General features: G+C 42.5%; 2 protein-coding genes and 1 long non-coding RNA gene across 3 annotated transcripts; 2 read left to right on the top strand and 1 right to left on the bottom strand.

The window, feature by feature from the left end:
- The first annotated feature begins 2,990 nt into the window (after positions 1-2,990).
- Positions 2,991-4,612, top strand: LOC136424481 (uncharacterized). The gene is made up of 3 exons (XR_010753895.1): positions 2,991-3,174; positions 4,199-4,410; positions 4,545-4,612. It is a non-coding gene; the product is annotated as an uncharacterized lncRNA (long non-coding RNA).
- Positions 4,613-4,678: 66 nt separating this feature from the next.
- On the top strand, positions 4,679-6,920 carry LOC136424593 (ectonucleoside triphosphate diphosphohydrolase 8-like). Its single transcript, XM_066413209.1, has 4 exons — positions 4,679-4,685; positions 4,889-5,074; positions 5,641-5,853; positions 6,354-6,920. Exons 1-4 carry the CDS (start codon positions 4,679-4,681, stop codon positions 6,488-6,490), a joined length of 543 nt encoding a protein of 180 aa, XP_066269306.1. The 3' UTR covers positions 6,491-6,920.
- On the bottom strand, positions 6,918-17,389 carry LOC136424259 (enolase-phosphatase E1-like). The gene is made up of 7 exons (XM_066412789.1): positions 17,245-17,389; positions 14,443-14,554; positions 13,952-14,067; positions 13,391-13,490; positions 8,858-12,837; positions 7,504-7,597; positions 6,918-7,378 (listed from the first exon to the last, which is right to left on the bottom strand). Exons 3-6 carry the CDS (start codon positions 14,059-14,061, stop codon positions 7,525-7,527), a joined length of 4,263 nt encoding a protein of 1,420 aa, XP_066268886.1. The 5' UTR covers positions 14,062-14,067; positions 14,443-14,554; positions 17,245-17,389; the 3' UTR covers positions 6,918-7,378; positions 7,504-7,524.
- Positions 17,390-17,768: the final 379 nt, after the last annotated feature.

Below are 17,768 nucleotides of genomic sequence, written 5' to 3'. Positions count from 1 at the left end.
AATCGACTAACCTGGTAAAAGGCCAATATTTGGATCAACTTTTATTTCTAAAAATTGCCCGAAGCCCGGCGTAATCGACAGGACGTCGGCTGTACTTCGGCCGAAAATTCACATTTGAAGCTCGCCAACACGTCGGCCGAGCTGAATTTCTTCTTTGTGACGCGTGCTTTAGGGACGTTCCTCGGAAAGGACGCTAAATGTTTGTGCTTGAGGGGAGCCAAAAATCGAGCACGTAAAAGAACCCACCACGCTTATCTATAAGAGTAGGGGTCCTTCTATGCAGGATATGCAGCCTGTTGTCTTCAGTAAAAACCTGGTTTTGGATTTTGGGATTTGGCGCAATTAAATGGAATGTGCGTTTATCCGGGGTGCAATTTAGTGGCTTCGTCTGTATGTTACGCCATAAGGCTTCTGAGGCTAACTGAAGTTTGCTATTAAGGGGAGACTAAAGGGATCGCGCCTGCGACTAGACCCCACGATGAGAGACCCCAAGTAAGAAACAGGGTTGAAACCATTGAAAATCCTTTTTTGGTATGTTTTTTGGGGTGAAATCTGGGCAATATAGGAGTGATTGTGATGGGATAGACTCTGTATTTGCTGAATTAGTTGAAATAAATGGTCTTTCTCTACCTTGTGGATTTTGGCACCCCCCTGATATAGTGGGATGGTCTTCAACTGGGAGTCTGAAGCCGCTGTAGGACCTATCCAAGGCCAAGGGTATGTCTGGAGAACAGCCGTATAGAATTTGTCAGGAATACAGCCCCGGCTTGGCCGGAAATGTGACCCTAGCATTAGGTGTGTTTTACTGGGCCCACTGTGCTATATTGACCGCTTCTGTCAGCCTGTGTTCTTTCGAAGCAACCGTAGTTTCGCAGCCATCGTAATCACGCCGCCACCATCGGGAGCGACCTAATTTAATCCAAGGCCGTAAACCCACCCTCGAGCGGGCTAAGCTGTCTGGGCGGGCGGGCATCACTCCCAGCTCCGTAGAGAAACCGGGGAGCTCCCGACGGGATGGTTTCCAGGCTAGGATCTAGGAGGCAAGAACAACAAAACCCGAGTAGGCCAACTCCTGCATAAACAGTATGTTCAGCAACCATACGTAAACAAATACTGATTTGTTGACTCGGCACAGTTTTAGAACCCCTACATTGTCGCCCTGGTAGATCTTTAGGCGATACCAATATGTACAGGGTGTGCTTTGATGAAGTTTAGACATACAGGTAGTAAGATACGCCAAAAATAGTTGCTCAAGCAACTGGATAAAATTTTGAAACACTTTTTTTTTACGTTTCAGTTTCTGCTTGGAGAGTAGGCTACAGTACCCACGTATAATACTTCCAGTGTAAAATCGTGCAAGCAGAACCAACTGTACATAACAACAACTTACAGTAGTATTGCGTTTCATCAGACACACTGAACTATTCGCCTGCCTCGGTCCACCTTCTATTTGCTACTCGTGACAGGTACTTTCATCGCTTCATGAACATGACTCGGTACCCTTTGAAACGTGTGTTTGCATAGCAACGGGTGTGGCTCTTTAATTAACGGTCACCCGTCAGTCTTTTTAGCAGAAACACTCTGGGTCTCTGCTTTGGTTTTCTCCCCACACAACCAAGAGGTATGCCGCATCTTGTTCTTGGTTTGTTAGTTAGATTTTGTTTTGGGTGGTCAATAGCTCTTACTCAGCCAAATAGGGATACCAGGCTTCTAAAAACGTTGGTTCCATATACTTTCAGCTTTACCAGGCTTCTAAAAACGTGGATTTCAGCGTTGCATTGAAGAAGTGAACCATGCTTCGAGTCTGCTTCCTCCTTTGGATTTGTCTCGGCGGTATTGTCGTCGTCTCTTCGGCAAGGGTCGGGCGTGCTTCGGCAAGAGTCGAACGTGCTTCGGCAAGAGTCGGGCGCGCCGCCGATGACTACCGCTATGGCGTCATCTTCGACGCGGGCAGTTCTAGTAGTAAAGTCCACGTCTACAGATGGGATCATAACAATCTGCCGACCAAGACTGCTGACATGACTGAAATGACGGTTACGGGAACCCAAAGGGTAAAAGTAAAACGTGTCGAATGTATGTGCGTGTGTATGTGTGTGTATTTGTATAATGTATGTGTGAATGTGTGTATATGTGACGGTGTGTGTGTGTGTGTGAGTGTGCGTGAGTGTGTTTGTGGTGTTTGTGTGTGTGTGTATGTGTGTGTGTGTGTGTGTGTGTGTGCGTGTGTGTGTGTGTGTGTGTGTGGTGTTTGTGTGTGTGTGTGTGTGTGTGTGAGTCTGTGTGTGTCTGTGTGTGTGTGTTTACTAGTTGCACAGCTAGATTTATAGGCGCTTTGTTTTGTTTATGCGCAGGTGAAGCCAGGAATCAGCTCTTACGTCACTAACCCGGAGTCGGTGAAGAGTGACCTTGTAGTGCTGCTAAACAGCGCCGCCGCGGTGGTGCCAGAGGAACTGCAGGACAGTACACCGGTTTACTTGAAAGCCACGGCAGGTGAGTAGTTACGTCATTATGACTTGAAATAAAGATGCTAGATGAAATCGAGCTAGATATTCAATCAAACTTCTTTGTCTTACCGACACCTACACATCTGTATATAAGAAAGATCCATCCACAACTTTTGGGTCATACTGTTGTCAAAAGAACGAACTCTTCTCACAGTTAATGGCAAGCAAAGCAATATTATGCTGAAGTCTTTATGGTAGTGACATTGACCGACATTATTTAGCACATTTGCGTAGTAACTTCATACTTTCAGCATTTTAAAAGCGCGCAAAACGTGCCGTACGATGATTTCCTTAGTTTTGCGAGCCCAGGTGACGATTTTCAGCGAGTTCTCACATCACAACGACGTCATATTTTCGTATCATGGTCGTCGCTTTACATTGTGATAGTGTTTTTTGAACCAATCATGTATAGAAATGATTAAATAAATTGACTGTCAAAATCCAATTTTCTGGCCCTAATATTGCTTGGATTGCCTTTAACAGGAATGCGACTGCTGGAGCCGGATGATGTTGACACCATCTTCGACCAAATCAACGAGCTGTTCGAAGATTCCAGTCGGAACCCGTTCAAGTTCGAGCGTGGCTGGGCCAAGGTCATCTCGGGAGAAGAAGAAGGCGTTTTCGGCTGGATCACAGTCAACTTTCTGAAGGGCATATTCGACTCAAACAGGTCGGTGGAAATGGTTTCACAGCGGCATACACGGAGACTTTCACCATCTAACATATTGCGAGCTCTACTCGGGCAAGGTAGCCTCTACCAGGCCCCGCGGATTGTTGGGAAAAGGGTAAAAATTGGCCAAATAGAGTGAATAGTATGCTAAGGGAGTCGGCTATCCAGGGGTCGCAAACTGTAACTTCTATAGCGGACTACTTGGCTTCTCTGGCACGTTATCCGTTTATTTGGTCAATTTCTCCTTTTTTTCCAGCGACCCGTGGAGCCTGGTAGGGGCAAAGGGGCGAGGCACACCTTCTATCTATCATTATTTGGTATCTGGTTCGTTACAGCTGTTTGTTTCGTTGGCTGAATTGCACAAAAAATAACAGTTCATTGGGTTTGACATAGCATTGGCATAGCATTCAATTGAAAACACTTCTTAACTCATCTTCCAATTTGAATGGCACATATTGTGCACACAGTGAACTGCCAACTGACTATAGCTAACAGTTGAATATAAACAATCATCTGATCAATTTATCACTCTACTTCTCCAAGGGTCTCTGTATTTTGTAACGTTCTGTAAGTCTTGGACCTGCCAGAAATTGTATCTTGAAAAATTCTATACAAGTAAGATTAGCACTTTACAAACCAAATACAGTCAAACCTGGATTCAGCAACCATAAGCTAGTTCATGGTTGCTACTACGCATGTGCAGTGTCAAAGGTGAAGCCCCCAGGCTTGTAAACAGTGCTCGTCTCGACATTCTCTAGATTTGCATAACAACGCCCCGACGGGTTTTGTTTAAGTCTCGGGGGCCTTCACCTTTGACACTGCACATGCGTAGTAGCAACCGTGAACTAGTTTATTCAACGGACCGATGAAAAATGGTTGCAGAGGACAGTTGGTTGCTCAGGACAGGGTGGTAAAGATAGACAGGACTGTTTTAATGTGGCTTGTGACTGTTTGTGGTTTCCTGCGCCTGGTGGTTGCCCACCAGGTTTGACTGTATGACTATCTTATTCTCCGTTTGCCTTAGTGACCAGGAGACGGTGGGTGCCTTGGATTTAGGAGGGGCGTCAACTCAGATCACCTTTGCCCCGGAAGGACAAATCTTCGCCAACCTGTTCCCGCTAAGCATTGCGGGTAATCGGTACGACCTGTACACCAACAGTTTCCTGAAGTTTGGACAAGACCAGTTCAGGCTGCAACTGTACCAACTTCTGTACGACCGGGCACCGGACAAAAACGGTAACTTTCTATACAATTGCAATCCACTCAATTGGATTGTTCTCTCCGAGTACATACGGTTTGTTTTCGGTGTATCTGGATGTTTGTGTTCTTGTTTGTTCGTAGTTGATTATCTATTAACATTCATGTTTCAGCCTACATCGACAACCCATGTGACTTAGCGGGATTCAACGTCACGGAAGATGTTGGAGAAAATAGGACCGCCAAAATACAAGGTGAAAAATCACAGCGTTGTAGAATACATCATATCACATTAGAGGTAACAAGCATGGTTCGTATTTAGACCTGTATACATTAGCTTGCAAAACTGTAAGATACAACTGGAGCAACCAGAGACTAAAGAATATCCTTGATTCAAACCAATGTTACCAGGGAATTCTAAATATCCTCAGTCTCTTCCCTATGGAATATTCCTATTTTCGTACACCATTTAATACTACTGTAGTTCTTGTCAGATATGGTTATACTTTTATTTTAGGAACTGGGAACGCTAACCAGCAGTGCGGTGCGCTAGTGAGGCAGTTATTGGTTCTGGACGACACGTGCTACACCGAACCGTGTGGCATCGTCGGCGTGTACCAACCTCCGGTGGGGGGCACAGTGTTCTACGGCACTGCCGCCCTCTACTTCACCTCGTCCGCTATCGGCGCCATTCCACGAGACGGTAGGTTCTGCTTTTCGAACAGATGACGTAAATTCTTCCAACATTCGAACGCGTTCTAAGAACGCTGACGTGCACAAATTCGAATGCGTTCTAGGAATGTGATTTGTGCTGACGTGCACACATTAGAACGCATTCTAGGAACATGCTTTGTGCTGACATTCGAACGCGTTCTATTTTGCGATCTAACGTGCACACATTCGAACGCGTTCTAAGAACTTGCCTTGCGTAGACATTCTCACATTCGAGCGCGTTGTAAGGTGCTTTGCGCAGACGTGTAAATATGCCACAGCATCTAGCATTGTTTGAACGCGTTCAAGTAACGGGAATGACGTTACCCTCTGTGATGTAGGCAGTTTTTGTGAATTATGATTTCAGCCATGTTTTACAGCTATACTTCATAAGTACCACCTTCATAAGTACCACTGATACTAGCATGTCTACTCTATCATCCCGTGATATTGAAACTAAATTTCATAATTAAGAATAATCATTTGTAGACGTGAACTACTTCCAAGATATGCAAGTTTAAGCTTTTTCTCCTTTTTCTTCATTCCACGGTCATTCAGGTGGTTTCACTACTATAGACAACATCCAGGCAAGGACCGACCTATTTTGCAGCCGCCCGTACGCTGAGGCCGAGGCTGAGTTTGGAGACTATGCCCAAAACTACTGCGTGTCGGGACACTACATCGCGGCTCTACTGGGGGATGGGTACAAGATTGACACCGTGGCAGGCGACAAGGTCTTCATCACAAACGAAATCAACGGCGTCGGGACTGGTGAGTGTGGATGCTACTTTTTTCGTTGTGTACTTCACATCCTTAAATCATTTTTTGTGTGGGTTCTTTTGGCGTAACGGCAGGGCGTTCGAATTTTGTCCTGTCGCCGATCTTGTGTCCTTGGGAAAGGCACGACGTTACTGACTCCACCCAGGTGTACAAATGGGTACATGACTTTGGTTGGAGAGGCAAAAGGCAGTGGAGGGGAGAAATGGCCTCAGCCTTGCAATACCCTACCCTAGACACAGCGGATTGCAACCACTGCCTCAACGGCCTCAATCCTTTTTGAACAATAGGTGAAATGTTTTGTTTGATTGATTGATTGATTGATTGATTGATTGATTGATTGATTGATTGATTGGTTGTCTCATGTACCAGAGTTCATAGTTGTAGAACATATATTCCCTCGTTTCTTCTGAGAACTATTTCGCCGACAGTCTTTATTTCATCGGGCAATTTTTCCAGGCTAATACAATCATATCTCCTTGTGCCCCCCACAGGCTGGACGTTAGGCTCCATGATATACGAGTTGTATCTCCTCAACATCCAGTTTAATTGTGACGTCAGCGCCTCCAGTCACGTGACAGCCACACCAATCATCGTATTGCTCATGTCAGCATTCATTCAGCTTGTTTAGACAGAAGGGTAGAGACCAGTTTTCATGTACGAAGGTTAGTTAGAACGTAATGTTTTAGTATCATAGCAGGCTCATTTTTGTATGAAATGAGTTGACATTTGGCACAAATCAGACCGAAATATCTCAATTCATGTTTTAGGCTTAGATGAGTGACTGAGTTGAAGATACAAGGTATGTGCTTTTAAAATTGTGCAAAATTTCAACTCATTTTATTAGAAAATGAACCTGTTATGATGATATTAATGACATTATGTTATGACACAACCTTGCATAACAAGGATTGTCAAAACGGTGTGCATGTTATTTTGTGATAAAAATATTGAGTTTTCTTGGTTTGCGCCCGAAAGAAATAGTGGAATGACACTTTTCGTTTTGCTGTTTTCAATATTTCATCTTAGGGACAAAAATAAAGGATTGTCAAAGAGTGTTAGTGTAGTTTTGTTTTTATTTGAATGGCATACAGCGGGGGAGATCATATCTTTAAGCCAAGAAATCAAAAGTATCATTATCATTTAGAGTTCAATAGCTTTTAACAAAAATTATATCAATTTAAGGGTGTTTGTATAGTGTGCGACAAAATCAGTATAAACCTAAATTGAGATTAGAATATTCTTTAATCTGGTAAAATTCATGCTTTACTTCGTTGCTACAAATGTTTATGTAAGGCTCGTTCCGCAATTTTAACTTTTTTTCTGTCTAATAAAATGTTTTCTTTTATTGCGTCTTGTTTCTTTGCTTCTTGCTCCCTCCATTGTAGTGATCATACTTCAGCTTGAAGATATAGATATATGGAGAGAAGAAAAGACTTCAATCGATTCTCGTAACAATGCAATAAAATCAATCTTCGAAGAGGTGCTTGCGGTCTGTTCTTTATCTGCACAAATGTCGCTGGAAAAAAAGGAAAGAAAACAACAGATTAGAAGTTTTTTTGGTAAAAAATTCGAATATCATAAGGAGATTATATCAAAATTAGAAAAAAACGCAGAGGTGTGACAAAAATTACGATTGCTTACCTAGTTTTCCTAGCTGTGGCGTCAGAAGCATCTACAGCATCGTAATATTCCCAGGAAACCTTGCGGCTTGGTGACGTCATCGGTGACGTCATCGCTGGAGAAGAAAACGAAACCCGTTCATCATCATCATCATCAACATGGCGCGATGGTTACACGGATGTTAAAGAGTTAGAATTCATTCATCCAGATTAATATGATCAAGAAATAAGTCAGCTTTGCACCTACATAATGAGGTGTAACTAAATTCATCGCAGAGATATGTTCTGAATGAACTAGTATAAGTGTCCTGGATCTTTCACATATTAATAACAAACGCAAATTATTTTGTTCGTCAAACTTTGTTGTAGTCCATGTATCAAATGGCGATGGACACCTTTAGGATGTTTTAAGACTACCATTTCTGCCATATTTCTTGTCTACAAACTACATGACTAACGACAAAAATTAAATTCACTGACCTTAAGCGTTCGGTTTAAGACTTTCTTGAAGACAAAAATTGTTTCATCCGAGATTCAAGATGTTACTTGCGGTGGTCTTGAAGATTTCTTGAGCTGTTACAAGTCGCGATTTACGTCAACAAAATTCTCTAAAGCAGCAAAATGTTTTAAGTTGGAAATAAGGTGCTTTTTTAAAACCTTGCTTAAATTTAAAATACAGTTGTTGGTGTTGTTATTTGGCAAGTTAGATTGACAGAACTCATTATTTTTGCACCTGTTGTAATATGATTATATTGCATCACTTTAATTGTATGCATAACTCCAACTAAAGATTTTGTTTCCTATTTTAATACAAATTACTGATGAAACTATCAAAGTCGAGAAAACAAGACATGCCACCAATAATCAGCTCCTTTTATTCCAACGAAGCAAAGATCGAACTTTAATACACATTTCTTAAGCCGGTTATTATATAATAAGTAGAAGGCCCTTTCAATCAAACGACACTCGATTTCTCTCTTGCGACGTATCAAAGAAATAATGGACTTGTAAAATAGACGATTTTTTCAATCAATATAGCAAATACCCGTACTATCATTATTGCAAAAGCGCTTACTAAAATTTAATTCATCACAAATTCATACCTAAATTAAAGCGCTTACTGTAATCAATAATTATATTCTTATAACTGCTAGGGCAGAAGCTTTCCTATAATCATTATGTAAGCAAGCCAAAGTCAAAATTGACCATGCTTATTCATTCCAAACTTTTGCATAACGTTTTGTCTTATTAGTAAGTAACTTAACATAATACCCTAGTAAATAAGCGAATAGATCAGTATAAACCACCAGAGAGTGACAAAAATGACGGACAGCAAGAGGAAACAGAAAGGGGTATTTGAGTCCAGCTCATTATACCTTGTTTTCGCTTTATCCTTCTCAGTTGTGGGCTCTTCAGTTGCAGGTTTCTCCTTCTTCTCGATTGAAGCCTTTTCACTCGGCTCCTTTTCTGTAGACTTATCCTTCTTCTTCCAGAAGGCGAAACGTGATGTTGGGCCTTCTGTGTTCTTTGTTTCGTCAGCTGATTCTGGTATAGCTGGAGTTTGGGGCTTCTCAGTCGATAATTCTTCACTTGAAGGCTTTTTCTCCGGCTTAGACTTTTCCTTCTTCTCAGATGTGGGCTTATCTTTCTTCCAGAAGGCAAGACGCGATGTCGGACCTTCCGTCTTCTTTGTAGATTCGGGTAAAGCTGGAGTTTTGGGCTTCTCTTGTTTCTCTGTCCAGAGTTCTTCACTTTTAGGCCTCTTCTCCTTCTCAGTGGCAGACTTCTGTTTTTCAGTTGTAGGTTTTTCTTCCTTCTTCTTTTTTTCAGGTTTAGACTTGTCATCCTTCTCGCTTGTAGACTTATCTTTCTTCCAAAAGGAAAGGCGAGATGTTGGACCTTCTTTCTTCTTCATGTCCTCCATGGATTCTGGTGTAGCTGGGGTTTGGGGCTTCTCTTGTTTCTCTGTCTGCAGATGAACCGGTATATCAGCACCCTCAGTCACTGGTTCCTCTCGGCTATCTTTCTTTGATTCTTTTAATTTTGCGTCTTTTTGATCTTGTGCCTTCTTCGTCTCTTGTGGTGGTGGAATATGTTTGTCAGTCTTGTCCACTGCTTGCCACGGCTTGCCTGTTTCTCTCTCTACCTCGGTCAGAGGCTTAACTATTGTTTGCTCGGTGACAGTACACACTTCCTGTGGTTTTATTTCAGCCTCTAGGTTGTCTACTTTGCTATCACCCTCTTCTACGGGGTGCCTTTCGATGTGAACTTTGGGTTTGTCAGTTTTCTGCTCTTTCGGGACATCTACATTTGTCTTTTCTACCTGTGGTTCTTCTTTGATAGCATCCTTGTCTTCGTTGTTCCTTGTCTTGTCAAATGTTGCTTTCTCAGCTATTTCTTGTCTTGGAGCAGTTTCAATTGCTGTTTTACCCACCCTGTTTTGGGCATCTTCTTCGACCTCCGGTTTTACGGTTTTATCTGCTTCCTTCACTACTTTGTCTCCCCTGTCTGCTTCATTATCCACGTATTCCTTGACAACCGTATCTGTCGTTACCTCCTTGGGTGCCACTTTGTACGAAGATTTTTCTGTTTCCTTTTTAATTTTGCTGACTGCTTCTTTAGTAGTGTCATCTTTCGGAGGAGCTTTTTCCTTACGCGTGTTTTCTAGGACAACATCGTCTTCTTGCTGAGGTTCTATTTCAATCCTAGTCTTGTCGAGTGTTTTTCTTGGTTTATCTGAGTCCGTCGTATCAGGGATATTTGCCGTTGCATCCAGCGTACTTTTGGTTGTCATTTCAACGTCGACGACTTTTGGCGTCTCGTCTTTTTCTTTCTCCTGTAACATTTCGGTAACAACCTCCGCCTTGTTAGTGTCGGCTGGGACAGCTTTGGTATCTACTTGAGGGAGAACAACTTCCGCGGCTGACTCCTTTAACTCATCTGCGACATCCTGATCAGATTTCCCTTGCTCAGCTTCTGTTTGATTAAGAGGTATTTTGGCTCTCCCTTCCGGAGATGTGTTTTGTGGAGTAACTTCGACTTCCTCCTTCGCTTTGTCTTGAAGAACCTCCTCCATTACGTCTTGTGTAGGCTGTTGAGGCGTTTCAGCTATGATGACATTGTCCACATCTTTTTCTACCTCACCTTTGTTAAACTCATTGAGAACGGCCTTCTTGCCTACGTCTTGATCATCCGTGGCTTCAGTGAGTTTCTTTCTGGTTGTTGCCGCCATGTCGTTCATAGCATCAGTTTCCACTGTCCCTTGCTGAGGACTTGTTTTGCTGACATCTTCACCAGCTTCTTGAATGGCTGTTGTGGTGATTTGTTGAACTACACCATCTACCATGATTTCAACATTGTTAACTGCTTCTTTTGGTGGTTCTGTTTCATCAATCGCCTTGTGCTCCGTCGGCTGAAGTGTTGTCTCACAACTGCGTTTGGTGGCTGTCTCATATTGAGGTGGAACATCTTTTTTCAGGTCGTCGACGATTGCAGCGTCATTTTGTTTTGGTGGTACTTCATCAGATACTATATCTGCCTTTATTAGCCCGGGGATGTCTTGAATAAACTTCTGATCGAATTTTTCGGTTTTGTGGGAAACGGTCTCCTCTACTTTCTCCCTGTCTTCTTTGATAGGTATACCGGGTCTTTCCTTCTGAGAGTGTTTTTCTACCACAGGTTCGTTTACCTCTTTGTCTGGACCACCTACGGCCGCATTTGTTGCAGGTGTCTCTCCTGAAAGCCATGTTTCTTCGATTGTCTTACCAGGATGCTCTTTTTGAGATACCGGTTGGACTATTTCCACCACTGGCTCTGGTTGAGGTGGCAGAGGTGCCCTCTCCTCTTCTTTGAGTATCATCTCCTTGAGCACCTTGTCAGCTTCATCAGATCTAGCTTTCTTTATCTGTACTTTTCTGTCAGTATCGTCTGCTACCTTTTCGACAGGCTTGCTGACATCGTCATCCTTGTGGGTTATTTCATTTAAAGCAACCTCTTCTGCCATATTTTCGTTTGCCTCTCCTTCCATACTGCCTATGACAGTCTTTGTGTGTGTCTCTTTTAGGGGATGCTCTTTTTGAGATACCGGTTGGACTATTTCGACCACTGGCTCGGGTTGAGGTGGAAGAGGTGCCCTCTCCTCTTCTTTGAGTATCATCTCCTTGAGCACCTTGTCAGTATCGTCTGCTACCTTTCCGATGCTGTCTGGAACAGCCTTGCTGATATCGTCTTCCTTGTGGGTTGCTTCTTTGGAGGCAAGCTCAACTGCCAGATTTTCGTTTGCTTCTCTTTCTGGACTGCCTATGTCAGTCTTTGTGTGTGTCTCTTTTTGGGGCACTGTTTCGTCTGTACCTTTGTCTATGGTATTCGATGCAACCTTCTCAAGTTGCTCTTCTTGAAGCGCTGGTTGAATATTTCTATCTACTATCTCTGATTCTTTGGTTGCAACCACTTCTGATTTCTGAGTTTCTTCGTCTTTTGCAAGATAACTAGCGACTTCTTGCTGCAGTTTTCGTTCGGTTGTAACCTTGTCTCCTCCAATATAAGTTGATTTGTGGACTGTAGCGTCTTCTGCTTCCTTCTCAAGCTTATCTTTCACAGGTGTGTCTTCCAAAAGATGTATCGTTTCACAAATAGATGGACTACTTTTCTCTTCTTCAGTAGATGTATCTATTCCCATGTCAACAACGTCTACTTCAGACGTGCCATGTGCTTCTTCAATTGGTGACGCTTTGACTGAAGTCTCTTCTGAACTTTCAATCATCACGGGTAAGTCAACTGTATCTTCATCCTGTGCTGTTTTTGTCACAACTTCTTCTGATCCTTTCGATGACGTACTATTAGTTTCAACGTTCTCGCTAATATCGGGGTTAGTTGTACTTCCACCTTCGTTTTCCAGCTCCACCGTGATGGTTTTGATGTCATCTCTAGCTGGCGTCACGCATGGTTCAGGCACCTTCTCTTCTTCCATGCTTTGCTGACTTGATCCAAAAGGTTTTATTTCTATCGACGAAACCTGTTCCAAATCTACAAGACTCTCTTGTGGCATGTCGACCACATGTTCGAAGTGTTGTTCTGATTCAACCTCTATGTCTTTAAGGGGATCTATATTGAGAGCTGGATCTTCGTCGCCTTCTTGTTTTTCAATTGTAGCAAGTTTTTCTGGCTTTAAAATCGACGTCAAAACCTTCTCTGTATATTGTGGATGTTCTTGTTTCTCTTGACTGCCTGCGCGATCCCCAAGCTTGTCATTAACAGTATTTGCAGCCTGGTCACTTGTGTCACTGACTACGACTCCAGGATTTTTCACGACGTTGACGAAGTTGTTTAGCGTCTTGAACCTGTTCAGCACCGTTGGCTGTGATGAAGGTAAAGTACAGAAACATATATGTGTGTAAAATCATGTAAAGGTTTGATCAATATGCATGCCGTATATTCTGCTTGACTGCCGTTTTAGTAAGAAAGGGAACACCGTTGTCATGAGTTTAAATCCCTACCTTAACTGTTCTGAAACCAGTTTTGTCAGTACAAGTTTAAGCTTATTTGCCCCTCATTCAATATCTTGTGTACTTTGTACCTGCTACAATAGTCGTGCAATAAAGTTCTTCTTCTGTGTTCTAGTTTATCTCTATAGCATTAGTTATCTACAGCTACAAAATGAAGTATCATTTGTTTCTACCTAAATTTGATACTAACATTGTGTAACAGAACAAACTATGCATGAAGAATAGTCATATCAAGCTTGAGTAACTGTACTTGGCGTATCGTTTTACCTGGATGTCTAACCTTAATCGGCGTATGCATGGAGAATTATGTCTGTTTTACATTTTAGTATTACAATGCTAAATGTTTCAAGACATTCAAATTTACTTTACTTTCAGGCTTTTTGAGACGGTATGATCGTTGTTTACCTGTGTCTTGTCGTGGATCCAGTGGTCGTTGATTTTGAACTTGTATTCATAGTAGCCGCACGGCAGGGTCATCCACGTGCTGTTCTCAAGTGTGTCCTCGCTAAAAGATATACCGTTATATCATTACATAGGAGGATCTGTGTAACCCAAAATATGGGTCGGACCAGTCTTAAGTTCTAACGCAAACGATAGATTGTATGCATACTTTATATGTATACAAGAATGTCATCTAGAAGTATGTACTATAATTTCTGTTCTACGATAACTACTATACACTTTTAACAATAAGTATCTAATTCAGCATGTTTGAACGGCCTTAAACTGCTTGGAGGTTGTCAAGCAATCAGTACAATTTTTGTCATTGTTATAAACTTAGTATTTTTGTTTCTTGGGGGACGTGAGCCATGTAAGTATTATTACTTTTGCTTTTGATTAGTATATAAACATACATGTTGCCAGTATGTAAACTGACGTATTTTAGTGTGTGACTAAGTTGGGTAACAACGTAGTCAAATTTCATGTTCTGATAAGCAAGGGAAAAAGAAGTCTTAAAATCGTTACCTCTCTTCTAGTTTCGTCTTCTGACTCCAGTCGTCCCATGATCCCAGAACAAAAACTTCTCCGCTTGTCTTTCCCCTCAGTGTAAACTTCACGGGAACACAGTCTGCCATCTTGTTCTACAGAGAAGAGAAGACACTCCTGAACAGTTTTATCAGATTGGCAAAGTCATTTGAAAACAAAGTTATTTTACACAATCAAGTGTTTTTCCAAACTGAGTCAATTTAGCTTTGAGGCCGTATTCTTTACACTTTAGCAGTGACACCTATCTGCAGTGTGAAGAAGAGCCATTTATAGTATTGCCCTGAGGAAGGTGACAGGCGGTCACCCAAACGTCAGGTAGTCGAAACACTCGGTTGTGTACCAAGAACTTTATTATCCAGAGGAGAAATTGCTCTACAATATATGCTGGAGTTGATTAGATGAGAGAGGCTTAAGAATATCTTTATATCACAATGGTTTGAAGAAGTTCTTAAGCTTTTCATAAGACTTACTTTGTTTTTGGTGTACGTTAGGGTGAGCTTGTTGACTGCACCCGCGCCTTTATTCGCTAGAGGGCGTGATATTTCTCCTGTATCCGTCGTCTTTTCTCGTGGATTTACGCCACTGTAAGAACGGAAATATGTTTTTTTTTTTGTTAGACTGGACTCCTATAATGTCTTTCTATTAGTAATAGTAAATGTAATATCCAAGATGACAAGAGACCTGTACATTTTACATTGCGCCCTGTTTTAAATGGTTGATACTCTAAACTTGAAGGTAGTTAACACGCCTGGAACGTGGAATCAGTGCTGCTGAAAATGGATATTTCATTTTAATTCCACTTTAACTCCCATGTCATTTGATAGGGAAGTATCAGTGCCAATAGCTTCAGCTGGTGGCTTCATGTATATGTAGTGTCACATGTGGCACAGTGCAAAGAAATTTCCAGCAAAAGGGCCCTAGTATAAAGGCCTATAATGCCAGACAGCAAAGCTTCGGCTGTCTGCGATGAAAGGACCATCTGTGTTTATGCAGACGCGAAATTCTACTCGTAGGTCCAAGTGAATATACACAGGCAATGTCATGGACTGTCTGTCCTAGGGTCTTGTTTCAACACGTCCTCTAATTTAGAATTTATCATCATATATTGTAAAGGCGTTTTGAGCAAAAGGGCACCAGTATTAAGGCCTAAAATGCCAGACACCAAAACGTCGGCTGTCTACGATGAAAAGACCATCTGTGTTTATGCAGACGCGAACTTCTACACGTAGTTCCATGTGAATAAACACTTACAAAGCCATGGACTGTCTAACCCAGGGTCCAGTTTCAACATTTCATCTAACCTGGAATTCATCATTATTTATTATAAAGAATTTTCGAGCAAAAGGGCACAAGTATAAAGGCCTAAAATGCCAGGCACCAGCGCGTCAGTCTTCTGATGAAAGGGCTATCTGTACCAATGCAGACGCGAAATGTCACACGTAGCTCCAAGTGAACATACTCTGACAATGTCATGAACTGTCTGTCCCAGTATCTAGTTACAACATGTCCTCTAACCTGGAATCTAGTCTATTACCAGCGCAGTTACAGGATGGCCTCTCGGCACCACGGCCTACATGCTCCCAACGAAATGTTCTCCCCCTCCCCTTACAAGGCCTCTAGGGAGTCCCAGTGGCTGTTAAAGGATTTCAGGCAGCCAAAAGAATCACCTAGTGGGCTTAGTTAACCAGGCGGGGACAGAAGCTTCTAATGCCGAGGTTCGAATTCCTAGCCCTGGCATCCAGTCTATCGCGGTTAGGCCGGGCTATCTTAGGACAAGCTTTCTTCGGGACTGACGAAGCGTTCTCCCGCCTGGGGAATCTGATGAACCCGGTGTTTGTTGTACGCGGCTGACGTTTTATTGGCCAATTAAACTCATACCGCGTATAATGACTACCGGTTGCCAAAGATTGCCCCGGCGGCGGAAAGCCCCTTCTGCCCCGAAGAGATCTCGGCCAAACCACGGTTGACTAAATGCCAGGTTAGGGAAACCACAGCCATGGGAGAGTCTGGTGACCAGGCTACATTTCTTCACATGAGTGCGTCCCCTGTGCCCTTGTGGAAGGATCCACTCACCAATGACAGACAGGGCCAAAAGGGCAGCTCGCAAAAGGAAACTGGTGAGCCGGCCTGACCTTCATGAATGGCACCGTTGAAATAGTTCTCATGTGGTCAGTATGTAGAGCACCAAACTGTGTCCACATACGAAATGTGTCACCACCCTTTCATCGCTTTTGAATATTTTCGACATCTGGAAGCCCAAGCCCATCTGTACACTAATCTTGATGAAACTATGGAGAAAAAAACCTCCTCCTATGCTGTAAAGCATTGCTAAAGTATGACACTGAAAGCATACATTCGAAATGAGATACACATACCTCTCTCTTATTTACAAAATCTGCATATTTTGATGTTAAAACTGTTTCGTACCTTTAGTCTATATTGTATTGTTATATGTTATTTATGTGGATAGAAACTATTAAGCGTCTTATGCAACCTGCAAAGAAAGGGTAACATATCATATCCATCTCATTTTCTTTCTTTATCTATGAGTTCATGGTGAGAAGCACTGGTACAAACGTTTCACTTTGAGGATCAGACGACACTATTATATTTCTCGCTCGTGATCGTTTTACAGTCAACTGTATCGGAATCTGGGGCGTGACCCTGAAGTACAGCCTAACACATGACCTTAATCTTCAGCAAATTCTGTTCAACTGCAGCTTTTGAAACTTCCAGTCGCCCCCCCCCCCCCAACATGAGATTTTATCATGCCGCATCGTACATTAAAGTAACTATGACTTGAAAGTTCAGACAAAAGACGTTTATAGACCATCTGTTTATGTCATTTTATGACTTGTTAGGCAGATCAATGGTCACGGTTCGGCAGCCGTAAATGGCAGATGCCACTGCCGCCATAAATACAGCCACGCGCCGTAACATGATCTGTTAAACACGAACAACCCTGGTGCTCTGGCTGCACGTAGCAATGTCACGGCGGAACAAAAGGACACTTTACTGAGCAATTGCAGTAAAAATATCGAAATCCAAACTTTAAGGGATACAATTCTTAAGAGTAAAATACCTCAATCATTAGGGACACCGTGACCAACAATTTACAATAAAAACAAACTAAACAGTTAAAAATTTTTAATTATAAAACCAGGCGACATCATGCGAACGTACGACACATATACGTGCTTGTATAGTATTGTATAGTTACTGAAATGCAGTTAATTTGAATATATGGGAACATTGGAAGAATAATGACGTACCTGTATAGATTGTAATATTCACGGCACAGGATTGCCCCAGGCCTCTCCCTGGCCAGCTGGGCAGACTGAAACGGAAGCCAAGTTACCTCGCGCCACGTACCCACAGTTTGATGACGTAAGAACTGAAATGGAAGCCAAGTTACTTCGTGCCACGTACCCGCAGTTTGATGACGTAAGAACTGAAATGGAAGCCAGGCTACCTCACGTCACGTACCCACAGTTTGATGACGTTAGAACTGAAACGGAAGCCAAGTTACCTCATGACACGTACCCACAATTTGATGACGTCAGACCACACCACACCACGTGATGGGGCTATGGTGTCCTTTTCAATATGTTGACTTCACAGCAACATTGTGGAATGTAGGCTCCCATGGTCATGGTCAAATAGAAATGATTATGGGTCAGATGTATGTAACCCTAGTGTTATTCGCCAGGCCAGGGGGTGCTAGCTGTATTTCAACATGGTGGCCTAGAGTGCCATACAACATGTAACATGAATTAAGCTAGGTCGTCTACGGTCA

Source organism: Branchiostoma lanceolatum, chromosome 18 (genome assembly GCF_035083965.1).
Source record: "Branchiostoma lanceolatum isolate klBraLanc5 chromosome 18, klBraLanc5.hap2, whole genome shotgun sequence".
In the NCBI taxonomy this organism is placed as follows: domain Eukaryota; kingdom Metazoa; phylum Chordata; class Leptocardii; order Amphioxiformes; family Branchiostomatidae; genus Branchiostoma; species Branchiostoma lanceolatum.
Note: the sequence above shows the minus strand (reverse complement) of the source record. Positions and strands in the feature narration are given on the sequence as shown.

Coding starts and splice junctions, on each gene's coding strand:
- LOC136424259 (XM_066412789.1), bottom strand. CDS start 14,061: ATGGCAGACTGTGTTCCCGTGAAGTTTACACTGAGGGGAAAGACAAGC. Junction 13,491..13,951: donor AAGACGAAACTAGAAGAGAG/GTAACGATTTTA, acceptor TATATCTTTTAG/CGAGGACACACTTGAGAACA. Junction 12,838..13,390: donor GGATCCACGACAAGACACAG/GTAAACAACGAT, acceptor CCTTCATCACAG/CCAACGGTGCTGAACAGGTT.
- LOC136424593 (XM_066413209.1), top strand. Junction 5,075..5,640: donor CGGCGCCATTCCACGAGACG/GTAGGTTCTGCT, acceptor ACGGTCATTCAG/GTGGTTTCACTACTATAGAC. Junction 5,854..6,353: donor AATCAACGGCGTCGGGACTG/GTGAGTGTGGAT, acceptor TGCCCCCCACAG/GCTGGACGTTAGGCTCCATG.